Below are 20,241 nucleotides of genomic sequence, written 5' to 3' on the forward strand. Positions count from 1 at the left end.
AGAATAGTCCCTCATCGTATCCCTCTAGGCCAAGTACGGCAACAAGTGGAAGAAGATCGCCGCCGAGGTCCCTGGACGCACGCCAAAGCGCCTCAGCAAGTGGTAGGAGGTCTTCAAGGAAAAGCAGTTCAAACAACAGTAGCAGAACCAGAAGAAGAAGAACGGCAGTAACGCACCCGAATATGCCGACTGTACTGACGCGAACGGAGACGAGATTCCACTCTTTGGGGCCATATTGCTTAACGTAGGCTCTGAGGAGTGCGTCTTCCTCAGGCTGCCACCGTTGACGCTCCTTCATTTCAACACCATTTCTGCTTTTGAGATTTGGCTACAAAAGCAGACATAAAAAGCAAAACGGTCACCGTAAAAACCACCAAAAAATTTAATTTTGGGGGAATGAAAAAAGAGGTGAGTGAGAAAATGTGAGAAATGAATACCGGGTATCGTAGATCCTGATCGATCGTCGTGGCTTTTTCAGGTGAGTAATCTTCTGGTTAGTAAAAAGTTCAGACCTTTTGGTGGGGTGGGGTGGATCTTGAAGCTTTGGCAGAGAGCTGGGTTCGTGAGCTTCAGAGAGAGAGAGAGAGAAAGAGAGAGAGATAAGAGAGAAGAGAGAGACAAAGAGAAGAAGAATCGATAAAATGAGAAAAGTAGAAAGAAAAAAGTAAAGCAGCCAACCCTTGACATAGTTGCTAAAGACCAAAACATCCTTATATAAACGGACACAAAGGAAGAAAACAAAATGTTAAAAAAGTAACTATGCAATAAAAACGGAAGAAAGAAAACAGAACGCAATAATTTACTGCTCATTCTTGTAGAAGCACGATAGACGTTTATTATTATAGATAGATATATATAAAATGGAATTTCAATAGATCAGCATTCTCTTTACCACGTGTAGTAGTACTCCCCTTAATTATTATATCTGACTGGTCGAGGATATAGATCATCGAGTCCTCGATCGGGATCATTAATTGGGTTCATCAAGAAGTAGGATTCGGACCTACGGCCCGGACCTAACCATCACTTTGTACGCCAAATTGATGCTTGAAACAATTTAATGGGCTGAGCTGATCGGGCCAGCCCATTTTCTATCCATACAACCGCCAGGAGCTCGCACGTACAAGTAAAAACAGGAAGGGGTTTTGTCAACTTAAATGAGTTGACTCTCTGAATCATGTCATTCAGAATTTTGATCAGAAGAATATATATTTTATCATTTTATGCTCATACAGAGACAATGGAAAAAAACAAGAGGTAGGAGGCCGGCTTGCTTGTGGGGTGGCAAAAGCACTTGGACGGCGCCCTTGGGTAATGCATGTGGGTCATAACCTTTGTAACCAAAGCTTATCCAACCCACCACAAAGAAAGGTCACATGTGGTACTGAAAAGGCTGTTTGAGATGTACGTATGTTCCAGATTCCAATTTTCCTCTAACCTTCCTCAATCAGTGCATCACCTTTTCTTAACCAAATTAAATCTACTTTAAAAAAAATAGTTCTTTCAATCAGCCCTAGAACCTTCCACCGATCAACGTGGGATAAACCTAATCCCTACCCTTATCAAGAAGCAGTGATGTGTCCTCAGTATACGCCTGAGGGTCACTTCAAGTTCTATATATGGCTTAGCCTCTTTGCCTATAAAAAGGCATGTTCTTATGACAAAGCTAAGTAGCTAGCTAGTGAGTTGGAACATCTATAGATCAAGGAAAGGCTTCCTTATTTTAATTCCTAGCTTTCCTTTTTCAGAATTGCATGCTCTTTTCCCTGTTGAGTAGTACTTGGGAATACTGATTAGAAAAAAGGTTAGTGTTGAAAAGCTAGCTTTCATTTTTAATTTGGTCGTGGCATGAGTTGGGAACGCTTCCCTCTTCTTGATCAGTCTAATTGTCTGTTTAATGAAACAATTTTCTAAAATATTTTCCCATCTCTTAGGAGGGGAAGATGACTTGGATGGTCGCTGATGCTGTGGACTACTATGGTTTTCCTGCTGATAGATCCAAAACTGGCGGTTGGGTACCTGCTGCTCTTATTCTAGGTTTGTTTTCCTCCTCTTAATATTGGCTTATCACTGTGATGCCTTTTTGTCTTCTTTTTATTAGTTAAAACAGGTAGATTTAGTGATAACTCATGCAAGAAGAATGAAGGTCTCCTCCATTTATTGCATTAAAAAAAAAAAACTTAGAATTTCTAGACATTGCTTCGTGTAGTGGAGTGCCTAGCTAGTTACTTACCCATTGATTCTTAGTTGAATTTACGTCCATTATAATTACATTGAGAACACATTTAACGCATTTCCTGAGCGTTTATCAACAAAACTTATATGCAACCAAAGCCAAAGGTACAATTCTCACAGAGAGAGAGAGAGAGAGAGAGAGAGAGAGAGAGAGAATTGATCGATTCTGCTAGCTAGCTATGCGTTTGTTGTACAATTACAGTACGTACATCAAACTCGGATATTAATGCTTGATTTCTTGTTACTACGATTATAAATGAGTTTCGTTTTTTGTTTTGGACCATATATTAGAAATAAGTAAATATAAGTAGCTAGATAGCTCATGACTCAAAGTACTTTATGAGAAGACGTACGGATCGACATAGATCAATGCTGCAACGAACGTATCAGCTAGCAGATTTGAGACGCGAGTGCGTAGGGCCCCTTTCACCAAGTCCAAGGATAAATATTCAACCCCGAACTTAGTCTCAATTCTATTGATCTCATGTTTGTTTGTCTGTGATTCGTAATATTAAGATCTTGATATTAAGAGGGTCGACAAACTGAATGCGGGACGTACTAAAACGTACGTAGTCCATATAAAATATATATGATTTTGATATAAATCATGAAACATTTGTCAGATTCAAAGTCCAATATATATTGAGCAATCGATCAATTCAATTTACTTTTTGATACATGTCGATCGATGATATTGATCTTACCTAATTGCTTAGCTTATAGTCATTATACGACAAGTTGTACTAGTAGTACTGCTGATTATATGAACTTTAATTTTATTATTATAGTAGCAGACTTATAAGGTAATGGGCAGTATTATAATTATAGACTTATCTAATGAAAATAGAGAAATATGTTTGCCAAAAGAATTTCACAAAAGTAAATCCACAAACTGATATGATTTGATGTGATAAGTCTAATTGTTAAGTTATTTTTATTATAAAATAAATCTAACGTATTACATTAAACCATATAATTAATTTATGAGTTTGCTTTTATGAAATTTCTTTACGTAGGTTATAGCGCTTCTAGTGAAAATAATATGCATAATTCTAGAATTTAAAGAGATACATGTATACGTCATGAGTGTATATACGTATGTACGCACGCACACAAATACACATATATAAGATGTGCGCGACTGGTAATAATTATTTTAAGCTGATATCAAGATTTGAGAGTTAATGGATTCAAGATCGATGACGTGGTCACAAGATATATGATCAATATGAAGTAATTATTTCTGCATAATCTTGATATCTCTATTATTAATTAAATATAAAGAGAGTACTAAATGAATTAAGAGAACTCTAATCAGTTTGAAGAGCAATTCATACTCAGATGAAAAATTAGGATGACCTGACTTCATATATAGGTAGATCATCAAGCTGAGCTCCACACATACATATGTATCAAAAATTATATATATAGTTTTAAAAAAAAAAAAAACAAATTATATAGTGTAATAGTACTGGAGCTCTAGCTAATTAATATGAACCTAAATTTAATCAAATTTTACTGCTTTAATTTACAGTTATTGAAGTGTGTGAAAGGCTTTCAACAATGGGAATAGCAGTTAACCTAGTGACCTACTTGATTGGAACAATGCATCTGCCTAGTTCCACTTCCGCCAATATAGTTACAGACTTTCTGGGTACATCCTTCCTTCTGTGTTTGCTTGGAGGCTTTCTTGCTGATTCTTTCCTCGGCAGATACAAGACCATCGCCATCTTTGCTGCAATACAAGCTCTGGTACGTACGTAAGTTTATATATAACAATATGAAGTACTATATATATATCTAAATATTCCATTGCACTAGTAGTACTGATTTATATCCCTGTTCTTAGTAATTTCCTCATCATTAATTGCCTCAAAGTTTCAAGATCATAATCAATCCGCGCGCGTGTACGTACGTGTGCATATGTCTATTTTTTCTTGATCATGTTTGTGATGATGATTTAGGGCACTGGTGCTTTAGCAATTTCGACAAAACTACCACAATTGCGCCCACCAACTTGTGGTGCAACTGCCACAGATTGCAAACAAGCCAACGGGTTCCAAATGGGAATTCTCTACGTTTCTTTGTATCTAATCTCAATAGGTACTGGTGGCCTTAAGTCGAGTGTATCAGGATTTGGAACGGATCAATTCGACGAGAAAGATGAGAAAGAGAAGGCTCAGATGGCATACTTCTTCAATAGGTTCTTCTTTTTCATTAGCTTTGGAGCTTTGACTGCTGTAACTGTGCTTGTCTATTTACAAGATGAAGTGGGTCGCAGCTGGGCATATGGGATTTGTTCTGTTTCCATGTGCATAGCCATCATGGTGTTCTTATCTGGGACTAAAAGATATAGGTACAAGAAAAGCATGGGAAGCCCCATAGTTCACATTTTCCAAGTTATTGTAGCAGCTACTAGGAAAAGGAATATGGACCTCCATTTTAATGCTGGCTCATTATATGAGGATACTCCGGAGAACTCAAGAATTGATCACACGAATCAGTTCCGGTAAGTTCTTTTTCTTAAGTTTTTTTTTTTTTTCCTTGTGCATGCTCCCTATGTCTAAAGTTCAAATAAACCCATGCAAGTTAAAATCAAAGATTTAAGCATAGTGCAATATGAGTACATGTTGTGCTTGCACGTACTGTTTCCGAAACATAAAAAGATATATATTTGGTCACTAGCTTATAATGAAACAAGAAAATTATTTATACGAGTAATGTTATAAATTTTTTGGATTTCCACCATGACTATTTCTCTTTCTCTTCTTTAAATTTGATTTCATTCTAGTTTCCTGGACAAAGCATCCATTGTAGCTGAAGGTGACTTTGAGAAGAGTGCAGCTGGTGCTGCTCCAAACCTCTGGAAGCTATGCTCAGTGACAAGAGTGGAGGAGGTGAAGATGATGATAAGATTATTACCAATATGGGCCACAACCATCATATTCTGGACTTCATACGCACAGATGATCACCTTCTCTGTAGAGCAAGCATCGACCATGGAAAGATCCCTGGGGAATTTTCAAATTCCTGCTGGCTCCCTTACTGTTTTCTTCGTAGCTGCCATTATGATCACTTTGGCCGTTAATGACCGCCTCATCATGCCTCTTTGGAAGAAATGGAAAGGGAAACAGGGTATATATTAATATATTATTAACTGTTTATGATATAATTTATAGATCAAGAATCTGCACAGAGGTAAATCTGTATGATCAATGATTCATGACTTGCTCTCTTCATCAACAGGTTTTACAAATCTTCAGAGAATTGCAATCGGGCTTTTCTTGTCAACTTGTGGAATGGCAGCTGCAGCCCTATGCGAGAGAAAACGATTGTCAGTAGCAAAAGCCACGGGTGACAGTACAGCAGCTACATTGCCTATAAGCGTCTTCTTCTTAATCCCACAATTCTTCTTGGTGGGTTCTGGGGAAGCATTCATATACACAGGCCAGCTAGATTTTTTCATAACAGGTTCACCCAAAGGCATGAAAACCATGAGCACTGGTCTCTTCCTTACAACCTTATCTCTAGGTTTCTTTGTCAGTAGTTTCTTGGTCTCGATCGTGAAGAGGGTGACAGGAAGTAAGGATGGTGAAGGGTGGCTGGCGGACGATATCAATCATGGGAGGCTTGATTGTTTCTATGGGCTTTTGGCAGTACTTGGCTCCATAAATTTTGTAGTATATCTGGTTTGTGCAGCTTGGTACAGGCCAACGAAAACCAAGTCTGCTGATCTGCAGATGGGGATCAATACTAGTACTACTACTGTTAATGGATCCTCCATTGAGGAGAAGTGCTAATTAAGGATTTTTATATATAGTACTTGGGATTGTACAAAAGGAATATATATCGGTTTGAGTTTGGTTTTCTTAATTTTCCCTTTGATATAATGCGTGTAATGATGTTCAGTAATATTGGAGTGGCTCGAGATTTCTTGATCTACCTCCATATTCTTGGTTTTCTCTCGCCCCGGCCAGGCCATGCCCAAACTAAATTTATCTTTTATATATATATATATATATATATATATATATATATATATATATATATATTTTTGCATTTTCAACATGCCCTTGGTCACGTGCTACATGCATTATACCCTTCACAATAAAAGAAATTTTATAATGAAACGTACAAGTCACCTCAGTTTTATAAGATTATTTTAGTAATTCCATAATTTTATAAACCAAGCATAATTTCTTGCTCAATATCCTTTACTCAGACTTTTCCTTTTAAGTAATTAATTACGATCCTAGCTAGCCAGGTTAATATATATGTTATGGGATTTTTGAAGTAGGATGAACTTTTAAAAGTTCTCTCTCTTGATATTATAGTACCTGTGCTTAGGGATATTCTTTAGAAATTGATGCTATTCATCATGTATATATGTTCATTTTCCTTAATGCGACTTTTCCTAATTTTCTCGTAAACTATATAATAAATTTATATACATTCCAATGAGAATTTTTAGAAAGGAATTACTCCCTCCTCTTGTATCTGACCTGTTTTAATTTAATGCATTGTCGATTAAAAAAATATATCATATGTATAGATCTTAATTAAGTTTTGAAAATTTAGGAGATCATATGATATGATGGTGCATGTTAATTAATTCATATAAGAAATCTCCACGCATCGAAAAGGATATATGATAATTATAATAATTATAGGTAGATCATATGGATCTATATATAGTTTGAACAAGACATCATATAAATATATATATATATATATATATATATATATATATCTCGAAAATAGTACTCTTGCTAAAAATACGAGTCAGATGATCATATATACCCCCAAAATTGGCCCTATATGCATGACAATACATGATGCATGCATGGAGCTTAATTTTTTTTTTTTTTTTAATTTTTATCCAAAGCAAGCATCATCATATTATATAAAAAGAACATATAGGTATTTTACAGTCCAGATTCAAGAGGCTATACTATAGTTAGGAGGGTCTTTCCCACTGTAAAAGTCTAATAAATATTATGGTATTTTAATAAGGGGTACGCAGCCAAACACATTATTTGTTATGGCCCATTATGCTAAGTTGTGCGCCCATTGATTTTGGTATTGATGAATTTTTTGGATAAAACGGCTTTGGAATACCTTCAGTAGATGTGAGAATATTGAAGATTGACCAGTCATGAGAGGATGAATGATTAATTATAGCATTTGTAACCACTTGGCTATCACCTTCAACAATAATATCAATTAGATGCCGAAAGGATGCTTTCTCAATTGCCAATTTTGCCACCACGGCTTCTCCAAAGATTGGATTAACAAAATCTATTTATCGGGTAGTTGCAAAAATGATGTCTTCTAAATTTGATCTATAGATTGCAGCTACAATTGATCCATTATTTCTAACAGCTACATCATAAGGTAGTGAGTGTTGACCTAATGGGGGAGGGATCCATTCAGGTAAATTGAATTGAATTTGAGTCTTTATCTTCCACATGAGTTGATGTTCCTTAAAGATCTTGATCATTGAATGAGTGAAGGGGATGGGTGGTTGGCAAGAGTGCTTGTGAGTGACCTGATTTCTAAGAAACCATAATGAATCCATGGCAATGATAGCAAATAAATGGAAATCATGGGACATCTCTCTATCAAATTTCAGTAGCTTGGAAGGATCCAAAATCAATTTTAACCACTCTTGGATAGGTTATGCAGCAAAAGAATAGATGTTTAGAGGCCATGAAGAATGTCTTGAGAGTTTATGAGGGAGCACACCTAATGAGTCCACTCGTGGAAGATATGCATGCAGCTTAATTTGCTGCATCATGTGTAGGTCTACCCTAGCTATCTACCATGCATGATGGCACCATGAACACCTAGCTACAAAATTAACAAGTAGCCTTTTTTATTGGTTTTTGTCCCCGATAGTTTTGTTTCTATCAGGAAAACTAAGCCAGGTCCTTGCTTCTTAATTATGAAACCAAGGGTTTAAACTGTTCGGGGGTTCCCAAACCCCCAACAGTTCCAACTGAGGAGTTTCATGATAATCAGCAGGGCTGACTAATAGCCACTGCCAAATCTTTAAGCAAAACATCAGAAATAGGGAAAGACCTCTTTAGTTTCTTCACCCCCCCCCCCCCTTCTCCTTGGGCCCCTTCTCTACTCGAGAAACAATCTTTCTCTTAGAACCAGTGGGTGTAATAGAAGGTGAAGGAGAAGTACCTTTGACTCAAGCTCAGTGTTTCCAATGTCCTGCAATCTCGGCCTGTTTCTTTGATTCTTGCAGCTCATCTACTTCTTCGTGGATATTTTCCCCTTTCCGGGTTTCTGTCGCCTGATGGGAGACCTCCTCAGTGTTATTTCTTTCAAAATATGTAAGGAGCCCCTTTTAGTTTGGAGTGTTATTTTCCCCTTTTGCTAATAGATTAAAGTATGATTACTGCATTGTGGTGGAAACGGTGGGAAGAAGTGGTGGATTAATTATCATGTGGAAACAGAATGTGGACTTCTAATTATTTAACTATTCCAACCGACATCTTAACAGGTTTGTCTACAGCGAGGATGCTAAAGCAAAATGGTTCCTTACCTGCTTCTATGGTGATCCTATGATTAGTAATAGAAGGGCTTCTTGGCAATTATTAAAGACCTTCAAACCTGCTTCAATGGGATGGTGTGTTATAGGAGACTTTAACGAAATTTTGACCATGGATGATAAAGTGGGGGGTTAAGGACCGAGGAGATGCCTAGATGAGTCATTTTAGAGATGCAGTTGAGTTCGGGCAGCTTTATGACCTCTGCTAGAGGGGTTTAATGTAACAGCCCGCTAGAAATTCAAGTGTGAAATTTCTATTAACTTTAGGAACCTCGTGAAAACCCCATAAGTTTTCACGAATCCATTAATCGTATAGGTTTTTGTCTAACTACATAGTTAGTGTTATTATTTACTATGGTATCAGAATTGTGTTTTTGATTATTGGAGATAGTTAGAAGTGTCAAAATGTATTATGATTTGTGCCATTAGACTCGGAGGGTTATTTAAAGTCTTATGGCGCAATAACATTTTTTTCATATTTTCGGACAAAACGTCTATTCAAAACTGTAGATATTATTGGATAAAAAGAAATATCTTGAGGTAATTTTCATGAATATTATTGGGTAAAAATATTTTGAGTTTATTTTTATAGATATTATTAGATAAAAATATCTTAAGTTGATTTTTTGTAGATACTATTGGATAGAATATTATGAGATATCTTTTATAGATATTTTGGGTAGGAGAAAACTACACTCAACTCTCAACTCCAGCCTCATCTCTTCCATATCTCATCCATAAGTATCTCCAGCCACATCTCCCAACGAAATTATCTTCATTTACACTTTCCATTGAAAGAATATCAAACACTCTCTCTCGGACAGCTTTTAGGAGGTCTTTTGCACACCCATTTCGAAGCTATTTTCCTCGTGGTCGCACTTGAAGTTTTATAAGAAACGCGGAGATCGAGGTAAGTTAGCTTTTAACTTACTAGCAGTCTACTGTTTATGTGTGCTAAGTAAAGGAACTACAGTGTATGTATGTGTGTTATCATATATGTCATGCCATGCCAAGTTATCACGTAATTGTCTATTATACAGAATTTATTCTGTCATCAATTTTTATCTGTTACATAATATATTCTGTTATGTATTACTGTACATTACAAGTACGTCATGCTAAGTATGCCATCTATTACATGTATGTCAAGTCATATAATATTCACTGTTGTAAGTATGTCATGTTAAATATGTTGTCTATTATATGTTATGACATGTTACGAAATGTTTCTATCTCAAGTTGGTCATATATTTCAAGTTATGCTCAAGTCACGTTATGTTACATCAGGGCTTCAGTCATTTCGTATTCCAGTCACGTTTCATCTTGATTACTTATGTATGGGGTCACAGCAATTGTGGCGCATACACTACGTGAGACACAGCAATTGTGACACGTAGAATACATGGGGCCACAACAACTGTGGAGTATGTATTTAAGCAGTTAAAGAATAAGTTTCCGTAGAATACATGGGACCACAACAATTGTGGAGTATGTATTTACACGTAGAATACATGGGGCCACAACAACTGTGGAGTATGTATTTTTCATGTTAAGTCAAGTTTGTGTAGAATACATGGGGTCACAACAACTGTGGAGTATATATTTACACGTAGAATACATGGGGCCACAACAACTGTGGAGTATGTATTTTTCATGTTAATTCAAGTTTCAAAGAAAATTCATGCTAAGTCAAGTTTCAGATCAAGTTCATGTCAAGTCAAGTTCAGTTCATATTTCAATTTAAGTTATGTCAATTATGCTATGTTGTACTCCAAGTTATGCTTTAATTACTTATGAATTTGATTATGCATTTATGCTTTTACTGTCATCCATGCATTTTTAGCTTGTGTGGAAGTTTTTTTGTTAACTTACTGAGATTTGTAATCAAATCTCACTTTGGTAGTCCCAACTACCATTCCCCCCGAATGGTAGATCTTGTTACGGGACCTGAAGGAGAATCAGGAGCTGATCAACTAGACACAGTTGACTAAGTGACGGTGCGACATAAATGTTAATATAGTAATTAACGTAAATTATTACTTGTACGATTGAGTTACATCTCTAGTACTTTTTGGATCATAACCATTTTGGACTAGTGTTGTGATCTTAGTTGTTCAATAGATTTTTATGTATGAAGTATGTTTTAAGCATTTGGGATATTTTCAATTTGGTGCATAGTATTGCTAAAGAAAAAAATTTATCCGCTGCGAATATTACATATTGTTAACTGCATGTTAGGAATATTGCATCTTATATGTCATGAACGGGGGCAGGTAACCTTGTGTTGCATGTCTCGACGCTTCAAATGTCCGTCCGATCCCAAACGGAATTTGGGGGCGTCACATTTAAAGTACACATGGAGCAATCGCCATGAAAACTCTACATTCACCTAAGAGAGAATAGATAGGGCCTTTGCAAATAGCTTATGGAAGTCAGTGTTCCCAGAGTAAAAAATGGACGTCCTACCTGCTATTTGTTCTGATCATTGCCCTCTTTTACTATCCTTTTATTGCGACAAGGCAAGGGAGGGATGGCTTCGCTTTCAGTTTAAATATGATGTCAGCTGGAGCAAGGAAAAGGGGTGTAGGGACTTAATAGCTACCCAATGGCAGAAATTGACTGGGGAAAGGAGTTGGCTTCAGAATGCCCAACACAAACTAGTGGCCTGTAGTCAAAGTTTGAAACAATGGAGTAAAAATTTAGTCCACAATAGAAACCAAGAAATACGTGAAAAAGTGGCAGAAATCAAAAGGTTCCAACAGAATGAGAATTCAAGAAATATGTGGCAGCTTAAAACTCTTCAATCCAATCTGAATTTTTTACTTGAACGGGAGGACCTTCGGTGGAAGCAACGCACCAAAAAACATTGGCTAACACAAGATGATAGAAACTCAAAATTCTACCACGCTTGCGTAAACCAAAGAAAGAAAGAAAAATAGTATAAAAATAATGGAGGATGAGACTGGCAGGGTTCTTACGAGACAAGAGAACATAGCAAGGGGCTTTGGTAGTTACTTCTCACAGGTCTATACAAGCTCCATCCCAAACCATAGTTGTAGTGAAAGCTGTCTAAGGGGGATTCAACTAAGAATTTCTTCTAAAATGCAAGCAAAAATGAACTTACCTTTCCTAAAGACTGAGGTAGAAAGGGCACTAAAACAAGTGTCGCCTTTCAAATCCCCTGGGCCAGACGGTTTCAGCACAGGCTTCTACAAAAATCACTGGGATATTGTGGGGGATGATATTAGTGCAACCGCTTTGGATTATCTGAACACCAAAAATATGGCTCAGGGACTCAACCATACTCTTATAGCTCTAGTGCCTAAAGTAAATTTCCCCTCTTCCATGCAACACTTTAGACCTATCAGCTTATGCAACATCTTGTACAAATTAATCTCCAAAGTTCTAGCTAATAGACTCAAAGGGGTGTTGTCAAAAATAATTTCTTGAAACCAAAGTGCTTTCATTCCTGATAGATTAATTTCTAACAATATTATGGTGGCATACGAGTTGCTCCACTCCATGAACTCAAGGCAGAACGGGTAATATGGCCATAAAGCTTGATGTCTAAAGCATACGATAGAGTCGAATGGGATTTGCTGGAAGCCATGTTACAAAACCTAGGTTTCTCAAGAAAATGGACCAACTTAATTATGGGTTTTGTAAAATCAGTAAGCTACTATGTGCTAGTTAATGGGATCCCTGGCGAGATTATCACTCCAACTAGAGAGCTGAGACAAGGAGACCTTTTATCTCCTTATCTCTTCCTCATATGTGCAGGGGGCCTCTCATCACTCTTACAAGTAGCGGAATTGAATGGTGGTATCCAAGGAGTTTCAGTTACTAGGAGGGTTTAAAGATAAATCATCTCCTCTTTGCTGACAATTGTGTTATTTTCTATAGAGCAAAAATGGAGAAGTGGGCCAGAGTTATGCATTTGCTGAACATCTATGAAAGAGCATTGGGCCAAACAGAAAACGTCTCTGTTCTTCAGCTCCGATACTAGAGCAGATTCAAAAGCCTTTATTCTTCAACTGGCAGCAAGAACTTCTAATGATGACTATAACAAATATTTGGGGCTACCTACTCTCATTGGGAGAACAAAATACAACACTTTCCGTGGACAAAAGGAGAAAATCTGGAAGCGAATGCATAGCTAGAAAAATTCCTTGCTATCAACAGCCGAAAAAGAAATCCTTATCAAAAGTGTATTGCAAGCTATTCCGACATACACGATGAGTATATTCAAACTCCCGGTAAGGCTAACCAAAGAAATCGAAATGATGTTCTCTAAATTCTGGTATAGCCATAACAAGGAAGGGAAAGGAGTTCATTGGCGGAGATGAGAGAGATTAGGAAGGTCCAAACAAGTCGAGGGCCTTGGATTCTGAGACATGCAGTGCTTCAACTGTGCACTTTTGGCAAAACAAGTCTAGAGAATCTACAAACATCCTTTCTCCCTAGTGTTCCGGCTCTACAAAGAAAAAAACTTCAAGCATTCTCAAGTTCTTGAAGCCCAACTAAAATCTAGCTCCTCTTACATTTGGCAAGGACTATGTTCAGTTATGGACCTAGTAAGGAAGGGTTCAATTTAGCAAGTAGGAAATGGCAACTTTATATGAATATGGAAGGACAAATGAATCCCAAAAGAAAACATTTTAGGGATACAAACCATTCCCAACACCCTTCCAATAGAATCTACCGTATCTTGCCTCATTGACTCAACTAGTTTCAGTTGGAAAAAGAAGCTAATTAAAATTGTCTTCAATTCAGATGAAGTATAACTAATTTGCAGCCTGCCTATCAGTCTCAAAGGTGCTGCGGATTCATCAATATGGGGCTAAACAAAAAAAGGTACCTTCACAGTTAGAAGTGCTTATTTCGTCGACTTGGATTCAAAACATCAAAAATTTGGAGAATCATCGGGAAGCAACCAGGCTGTGAATTATTGGAAAGCAATTTGGAAGCTTGGAGTGACAGGGAAGGTAAAATAGTTCCTTTGGAAATCAGCCTCAAATCTCCTACCCACAAAGGAAAACCTTTTCAAAAAGAAGATTTTGGATAGTCCCTGATGCCCTATATGCAACGCTGAAAATGAAACGGTTCTCCATGGCTTATGGGAGTGCCCGGCTGCAAGGGATGTTTGGGGAGAGAGGGATTCCCTTGTCTCAAAATGGGGAATTTGTTTTGACAATTTTGCAGACCTGTGGGCCGAATTTTGTGGCAGACTTGAAGCTAGAAACCTTGACTTGGTAGCTGTAGTCTGCTATAGAATTTGGCAAAGGAGGAACGACTTAATCTTCAGGAATATTTTCCAAGGCCCAAAAGCTCTAATCAAAACTGCTATTTTTGACATTGAGGACCTAACCACGGCACAGGGAAAAAATCTGGCAAGGCAAGGGCTCGTGATGCATCAAGTTGCTGAGACTCATTGGCAACCTCCTTCTTCTACTTGGCTTAAGGTAAACTTTGATGCTAGTTTCCATAAATCTGAGTTGGTTATGGGAATGGGTATTATAACCCGAGATTCAAATGGTGATCCAATTGTTATGTTGGCTACCCAAAAAGAGTCAGCCTCCTTTGTTTTCCTGGCCGAAGGTTTTGCTCTTCTGAGGGCGTTCACTCTATGCACTGAAATGGGAATAACGATGGCTGAATTCGAAGGGGATGCAAAGATGGTAATAGAAGCAATCAAGGATCCTACTCCAAATTATGCATGGCATGGACAACTTATTGAAGACCTTAAGCATGTGCTAGAGAACCATCCAAGCTGGAAACTATCCTATGTCAACAGAGTTGGCAACAAAGTAGCCCATGAATTAGTAAAGTTAGTCTTTTCTTTTGTAAATGAAACTATTTGGCTGGAGGAAGGGCCGGATGTGGTTGCACCCCTCATCTCTTGTGACAAACTTTGTTCCAATGGCTTATGAAATACTATAAGTTCCATTTTCAAAATAAATAAATAACAAGCAGCCAAAAATAAGATCAGATACATACCAATTAATTATTATTTTATTTTCTTGCGCCCATATATATTAATATTATCACAGCGGTCAATCGATCGACGGTTGAAAAAGTCGAAGATCAGCATCATGCAAACATATATAGTACTGAGCAAAGATGGGAAAGCAACTAATCCAATGGCTAAAGATTATTTAAGCAAGATGCTGCATGCATCCCTGCCCTGATCTCTTCCCTTCTTCGAGACAAATGGATTTTCCATTAATTACCTCTAGTTTTTTCATCCAAACATGGCTTTAAATTAAAATGTTTTCTTTTCTTATGTTTTACAAGTTTGCGGAAAATAGGGATGGTCTTGTTCTTTGCCATACTAGGTATGGTAGCAGCATCATATCAGTACTTATGGAAATGAAAAACTTGTCAGTTGCCAGAAAGCATATAAGCAAGTTGCGACACAGCAACATACGGTACTACCAGTGATAGCATTTTTCTTGCTTCCACAGTTCATCTTGGTTGGGATAGGGGAGTACTCTTCATGTACATGGGCCAGTTTAATTAATCTCTTCATAACACATTCACCAAAAGGGATGAAAGCATTTGCCATTTGGTACGGGTCTTTTTCCTCACAACCATCTCGCTTGGTTTCTTTGGAAGTACTAGTCTTCTGGTCAAGATCGTAGAGAAAGTAACTGCATGGGAAGGAAGCTAGGTTGACTAGCCCCTCAGATAAATGATGGCAGATTGGATTGTTTCTATGTTATGCTCCATCGATTTGGCTAATTTATATATGGTTTGTGCATCGATCTTGGTATATATGAGCCAAACCCTGTCCAAAATGCATGCTCAAAACATCAGTAGTGAAGAAAAAGTGTGATGCATGCTTAAACCTCTGCCTTTTCTACCAATGCTTTCACTCTTGTGAACAATAAAAACTATTTCTGGTCTTGTTGAATAATAGGAACTTGTATCCTTTTTTCAGTGCCTTCAATGATACATCCGTTTCTTTGAAGCTTATATTACTTATGACTTGGTTGATCTTTTGTAGTTGACACAATGCCATCGATACCGGACCCTTCCCCGTCCCCTGCCTTCCTATATTTTATTTACAAGTCAAAAACTTCATACCAATTCATAACAACTAAGATTGAAAATAGTTTTTTAGTTTTAGTGAAATATTGTTCCAACCAAATACTTTTTCAATCACTCCACCTTTTTTTTTTAGAAATGATAGCTTGGATGCTAAAAGTATCTTAGATTATCTGTGAATAAGCTTGTGAATTACTAGTAGTGAGATAGTAGTGAATAGTTTGCAAATAGTATTGAAGTAATCCAAGAACAGTTGTGTTCCCAAATAAACCTAAGTTACAAAAAGGTGAAAAACTAAGTGTTAATGCCCTGTCATGAGATTGAAGAAGCCTTCTTGGAGAAGTCTAGCCCAAAAGTCCCTGAAGTCGTATGTGTCCATACATTTTATCTCCTTCCTCCAATTGCTTTAGGTCACCTCACCCCTCATTTATATCTCCTCCCCTCTATTCCTCCTAACACTTGATGTTCTTGCCTTGTCCCTTCTATGTCTCATTTCTCTCTCTCTTCATTTGTCTTCTTAAGATAGCCCTTTAATGAGCTAGGGCTTAAGAACCATTTTGGGGCCTTAGTGTGTTTTACACCCTCACACTGAGTTTGAAAACCTTGTTATAGAAAGGGCGACAATTTGGATACGTTAAAACTTAAAAGTGTATTTTTCTTTTATAGATTGTACATTCTGCGGGACAGAGACTGGCACATAAGATTCTTTTGAGTATATCAAAAGTTCGGTTCATCTAAATTACAACCAGTTGGTGGGTTTTCTCAATTTCACTTAAAATGGATAATACCCATCTAGTTGAAAATATGGAGTGTTTTGATTAATACCGTTTTCCATTTTGCCCTGAACTAGTCCTATCCAGTTGGCGGATTTAATGTAGTTGGTATTTACTTTTCCAAACACTCAGCCCTAACGCCAGAGCTCTGGTAGCAAGTAGTTAATAAGCTGCACAATTATTAGATTCATGTTTGACATATCCTCATATCAGAAAGTTCCAATCCAAATTTGGAGTTCTTTTCTACCAGAAAATTGTTGTGTAAGCAGCCCCTTACCCTCAAATATCAGTTCATTATACTCGGTATGGTGGTTGATCTAAAAACAAGCTGTTGTGCAGATTCATCTAAATTATTTAATTCTTAGGTGGCCAATATGGCCATCATTCAATTTCTTTATGAAACTAACGCACAAATTCTTAATTCATTTGATCAGCATCAAATCTTCAAAAGTTCAAATCACATTCGAGCAATATTTCATACCCATCTTTGAGAAAACGGACACCCACAGGCCCACGACTACAATTTGAAGAAGACCAACAAAACTAAAAAGACGTGGAGATGCCTAAAACTATAAAAGGAAAACTTAACGGATGAGAATGATCAGGCATAATAATGACAAAAACAAAATGTAAACAGACGAGAACTGGACAATCACTGCTTAATTAAATTAATATGCGTTAAAATAAAGTGCCAAAACATGCATACGCATGAAAAACGAAAAAACAACCCAAAAAGATGCAGACCTCCTAATTCTTTCGAAGTGACCATATAAAGAACATATCAAAAGAGAATAAAACACAAATTCTGTGTCATCTTTGTCCAAAGTACCATACAAGGCGCATCAAAAACAGTAGTTAACTTTGAAATTAAAAGTACAGAGGAAAACTTGTGAGGATCAGAAGATACGAAAAAATCTAGAGACCAAATGTCCATGTCTAAAAGCAAGAACTTGCCACAGCTATTAAAGTAGATAACAACATAGTAGGCAGTTTGAAGATCTAAATCTTCTCTTGTTTTCCATGACAAAGGCAACCTAGCATGGATGAACGGGACGAAGAATTCTAAAAGAGGTCATTTAAATTTCTAACAAAGACACTTGTATGCAAGCCAAAAGAAAAAATCTATTAGCAGCATGGTAAATGATGCATTAGAAAAATCCATTCACACATTGAATGTCATGGGATTGACAGAACTTGTGATGACAAGAGAGAAAAGCATTTCCCTTTTTAAATTTACAAAAGAGAAAATTGATTCTTGACTACCATGACATATAGAGTAACAAACTCCTTTAATATGAAAATTGATCAAACAGTATAATTACTAGCTTAGTATATATGCCATAAAAAAAATTTTACCATTCAAATATATATGCCATAAAAAAAATTTTACCATTCAAATTAAGAAAGAGAAAAAATCAAGTCTCAATTCTATACCAAATAATACCAAGCAACTGACTGTCCTTCCGGGTATCAACTAAAAAAATGAATCCCATTCTAAAATTGATAGTGTCTACATATCCTGATAGCAGTTCTTTCCCTCTCAAAATAACACATTGGCAATTTCAACATCCTTAATTGTGATACAGGTGTTCTATAGCGAAATCACAGTAGGACATAAATATAACATACGGATAATAGGAGCAAATATAGAAACTACAGACACACGAGAACACAAGCATGATCAAAATAAACAAGAAACATAGATCAAAACATACTCATAAATTGGTAACTAAGGTTCCAGATGTTTCCTCCGAAGTGAAGTATGTCAAACCATCCATAAAAATTCATTCTCCAATCACAGCTAGGAATAGGCAGAATAGGTAACATAAATTAATTAACTTTATAACCCCCAATAACACAAAGTCACCGCTACATAAATATTGTTAACAAGAAAAATAAATAATGCCAAATACCCAAAACAAAACCTGCCTCATCTAGACGAGCACACAACCCGATGTAGAAATCGGGTTTTGGTCACTCGTTTTCCAAATCTCTTTGTTGTAATCCTCCTTTCCTTGGCAAAAGCATAAAAAAAAATTGGAATTAGCAAACGTATCAATTCTGGGTTTCACTCTTCTTGCCGGTGCCTTCACCTTCTCTCTCCTCCAGCAACCTCCCTGCCTCCTCGTCGGCCTGCTGCGCCTTCTTCTGCGCATCCGCGGCCTTAAGCGCCTGCAACTTGGAGTGATTGTAATATGCAACACCCAGAAACGCCAAAAAGTAGCCAAACAAATTAACGGGCGTCACGGTGTCCTTGATCACCGACCACGAGAACGCGATCAAAAGCCAATCCTTTACCACACCGGCGACATTCATGGTGAGCGCGGAGGTCTTACCCACCAGCAAGAACACAGCCAAATTCAGCGCGAACGCGCAGAGCGAATTGGTGCCGAAGATCACGAAATCCAGATGGAAACTGGAGGTGTCTCTCAACAAAGGGTACTCCATTATCATCCACGGCACGGACAAGAACGCAAGACAACACGGCGCGACATAGAAAAGCGAAGTGATGGGGTTCAAGCTAATACCTCTGGAATTCAACAGAATCTGGATCAAAACCAACCGGGTGGCCTCGAATACGACGGCCAGAAGCTGCAACATGACACCCCAAGTGTCAAACTTGGCCTCACCATAGGCGGCGACGCCGACGCCGAGGGAGATTGAGACCATGTTGATCATGGTGTCGGACTTGAAGGTGTCCTTCTTGAAGGCGAGGCCGAGGGAGTAGACGGCGACGGGCATAAGAGCCTTGAGCATTTGGATGAAGGAAACGGAGAGGTAGATGTATGCGGAGTTGGAGAACCAGAGGGAGAGAGAGTAGAGGGCGCCGATGGGGACGACGGACTTGACGTAGAGGTCACGGGTCATGGCGGCAGGCTCCTCTACAACCTTAAAGACGCGGACGAGGAGGTAGGCGAGGGCGGAGCAGAAGGCCATGTGGATCATGGTCAGCGAGATCGGGAAGGGCCAGTTGTAGAGTTTGCGGTCCAAGATGTACTTGTTGTACACGATCACCGAGAAGCTCAGACAGATCCAGATCAATACGTAGAAGTAGGAGAGCAAAACGTTTTTCACAACACCATCGGAGAGAGCCATTTTTTTGGAGATCTGAAAACCCTAACCTTATGGGAAGACAAGAAATTGAGAGGAAGAGGAATGGGGAGGAAGGGAGAAGGGATATTGATGTTAAGGCGTGGAGGATGGGGAGATATGGAGATGGGGTTTGGTTTATGCCTCCATGGGAAGAGAAGACTTTGAATGCGAAGGCTAGGTTGAGGGCAGAGGACAGGAACAGTTCTCAGTTGCGACTAGTTCTAGTACGACCTGGGCTTTAGAGTGTTAAATGGGCTTTTATGAAGACTTTTAAAAGTCATGGATCTATTTATTTCTTTTATCAAATAATAAAATAAAATAATTTATTTATCATTTACTTTAGTAAGCTTACAGTTTTATATAAGTGTTTTACGGTTATTTTTTTAAAAAAATATATATATATCATATTATTATTCTATTTATATTTTATTAAATAAGATATAATATATTTGTCATTATTAAATAATTATTTATTATATATTTTTTTATTATTAAATAATAATAAATATATTATATCATATATAGTAAAAT

At 37.5% G+C, this 20,241-nt stretch overlaps 2 protein-coding genes across 2 annotated transcripts; one reads left to right on the forward strand and one right to left on the reverse strand.

Moving 5' to 3' along the window:
- Positions 1–1,573: 1,573 nt before the first annotated feature.
- Positions 1,574–6,177, forward strand: LOC122305128 (protein NRT1/ PTR FAMILY 6.2). Its single transcript, XM_043117458.1, has 6 exons — positions 1,574–1,804; positions 1,935–2,037; positions 3,770–3,987; positions 4,200–4,744; positions 5,027–5,370; positions 5,482–6,177. The coding sequence occupies exons 2-6, from the start codon at positions 1,944–1,946 to the stop codon at positions 6,033–6,035; spliced, it is 1,755 nt and encodes a 584-aa protein (XP_042973392.1). The 5' UTR covers positions 1,574–1,804; positions 1,935–1,943; the 3' UTR covers positions 6,036–6,177.
- Positions 6,178–18,425: 12,248 nt separating this feature from the next.
- Positions 18,426–19,947, reverse strand: LOC122305129 (probable sugar phosphate/phosphate translocator At4g32390). The gene has a single exon (XM_043117459.1). It carries the CDS (start codon positions 19,711–19,713, stop codon positions 18,673–18,675), a length of 1,041 nt encoding a protein of 346 aa, XP_042973393.1. The 5' UTR covers positions 19,714–19,947; the 3' UTR covers positions 18,426–18,672.
- Between the last annotated feature and the right edge of the window lie 294 nt (positions 19,948–20,241).

This window comes from Carya illinoinensis, chromosome 3 (genome assembly GCF_018687715.1).
Source record: "Carya illinoinensis cultivar Pawnee chromosome 3, C.illinoinensisPawnee_v1, whole genome shotgun sequence".
In the NCBI taxonomy this organism is placed as follows: domain Eukaryota; kingdom Viridiplantae; phylum Streptophyta; class Magnoliopsida; order Fagales; family Juglandaceae; genus Carya; species Carya illinoinensis.

What these genes read in the sequence shown, in the direction of transcription:
- LOC122305128 (XM_043117458.1), top strand. Translation starts at nt 1,944, where the DNA reads ATGACTTGGATGGTCGCTGATGCTGTGGACTACTATGGTTTTCCTGCT. An exon ending in TTGCTGCAATACAAGCTCTG is followed by an intron (nt 3,988 to 4,199) that starts GTACGTACGTAA and finishes ATGATGATTTAG; the next exon opens with GGCACTGGTGCTTTAGCAAT. An exon ending in GATCACACGAATCAGTTCCG is followed by an intron (nt 4,745 to 5,026) that starts GTAAGTTCTTTT and finishes ATTTCATTCTAG; the next exon opens with TTTCCTGGACAAAGCATCCA.
- LOC122305129 (XM_043117459.1), bottom strand. Translation starts at nt 19,713, where the DNA reads ATGGCTCTCTCCGATGGTGTTGTGAAAAACGTTTTGCTCTCCTACTTC.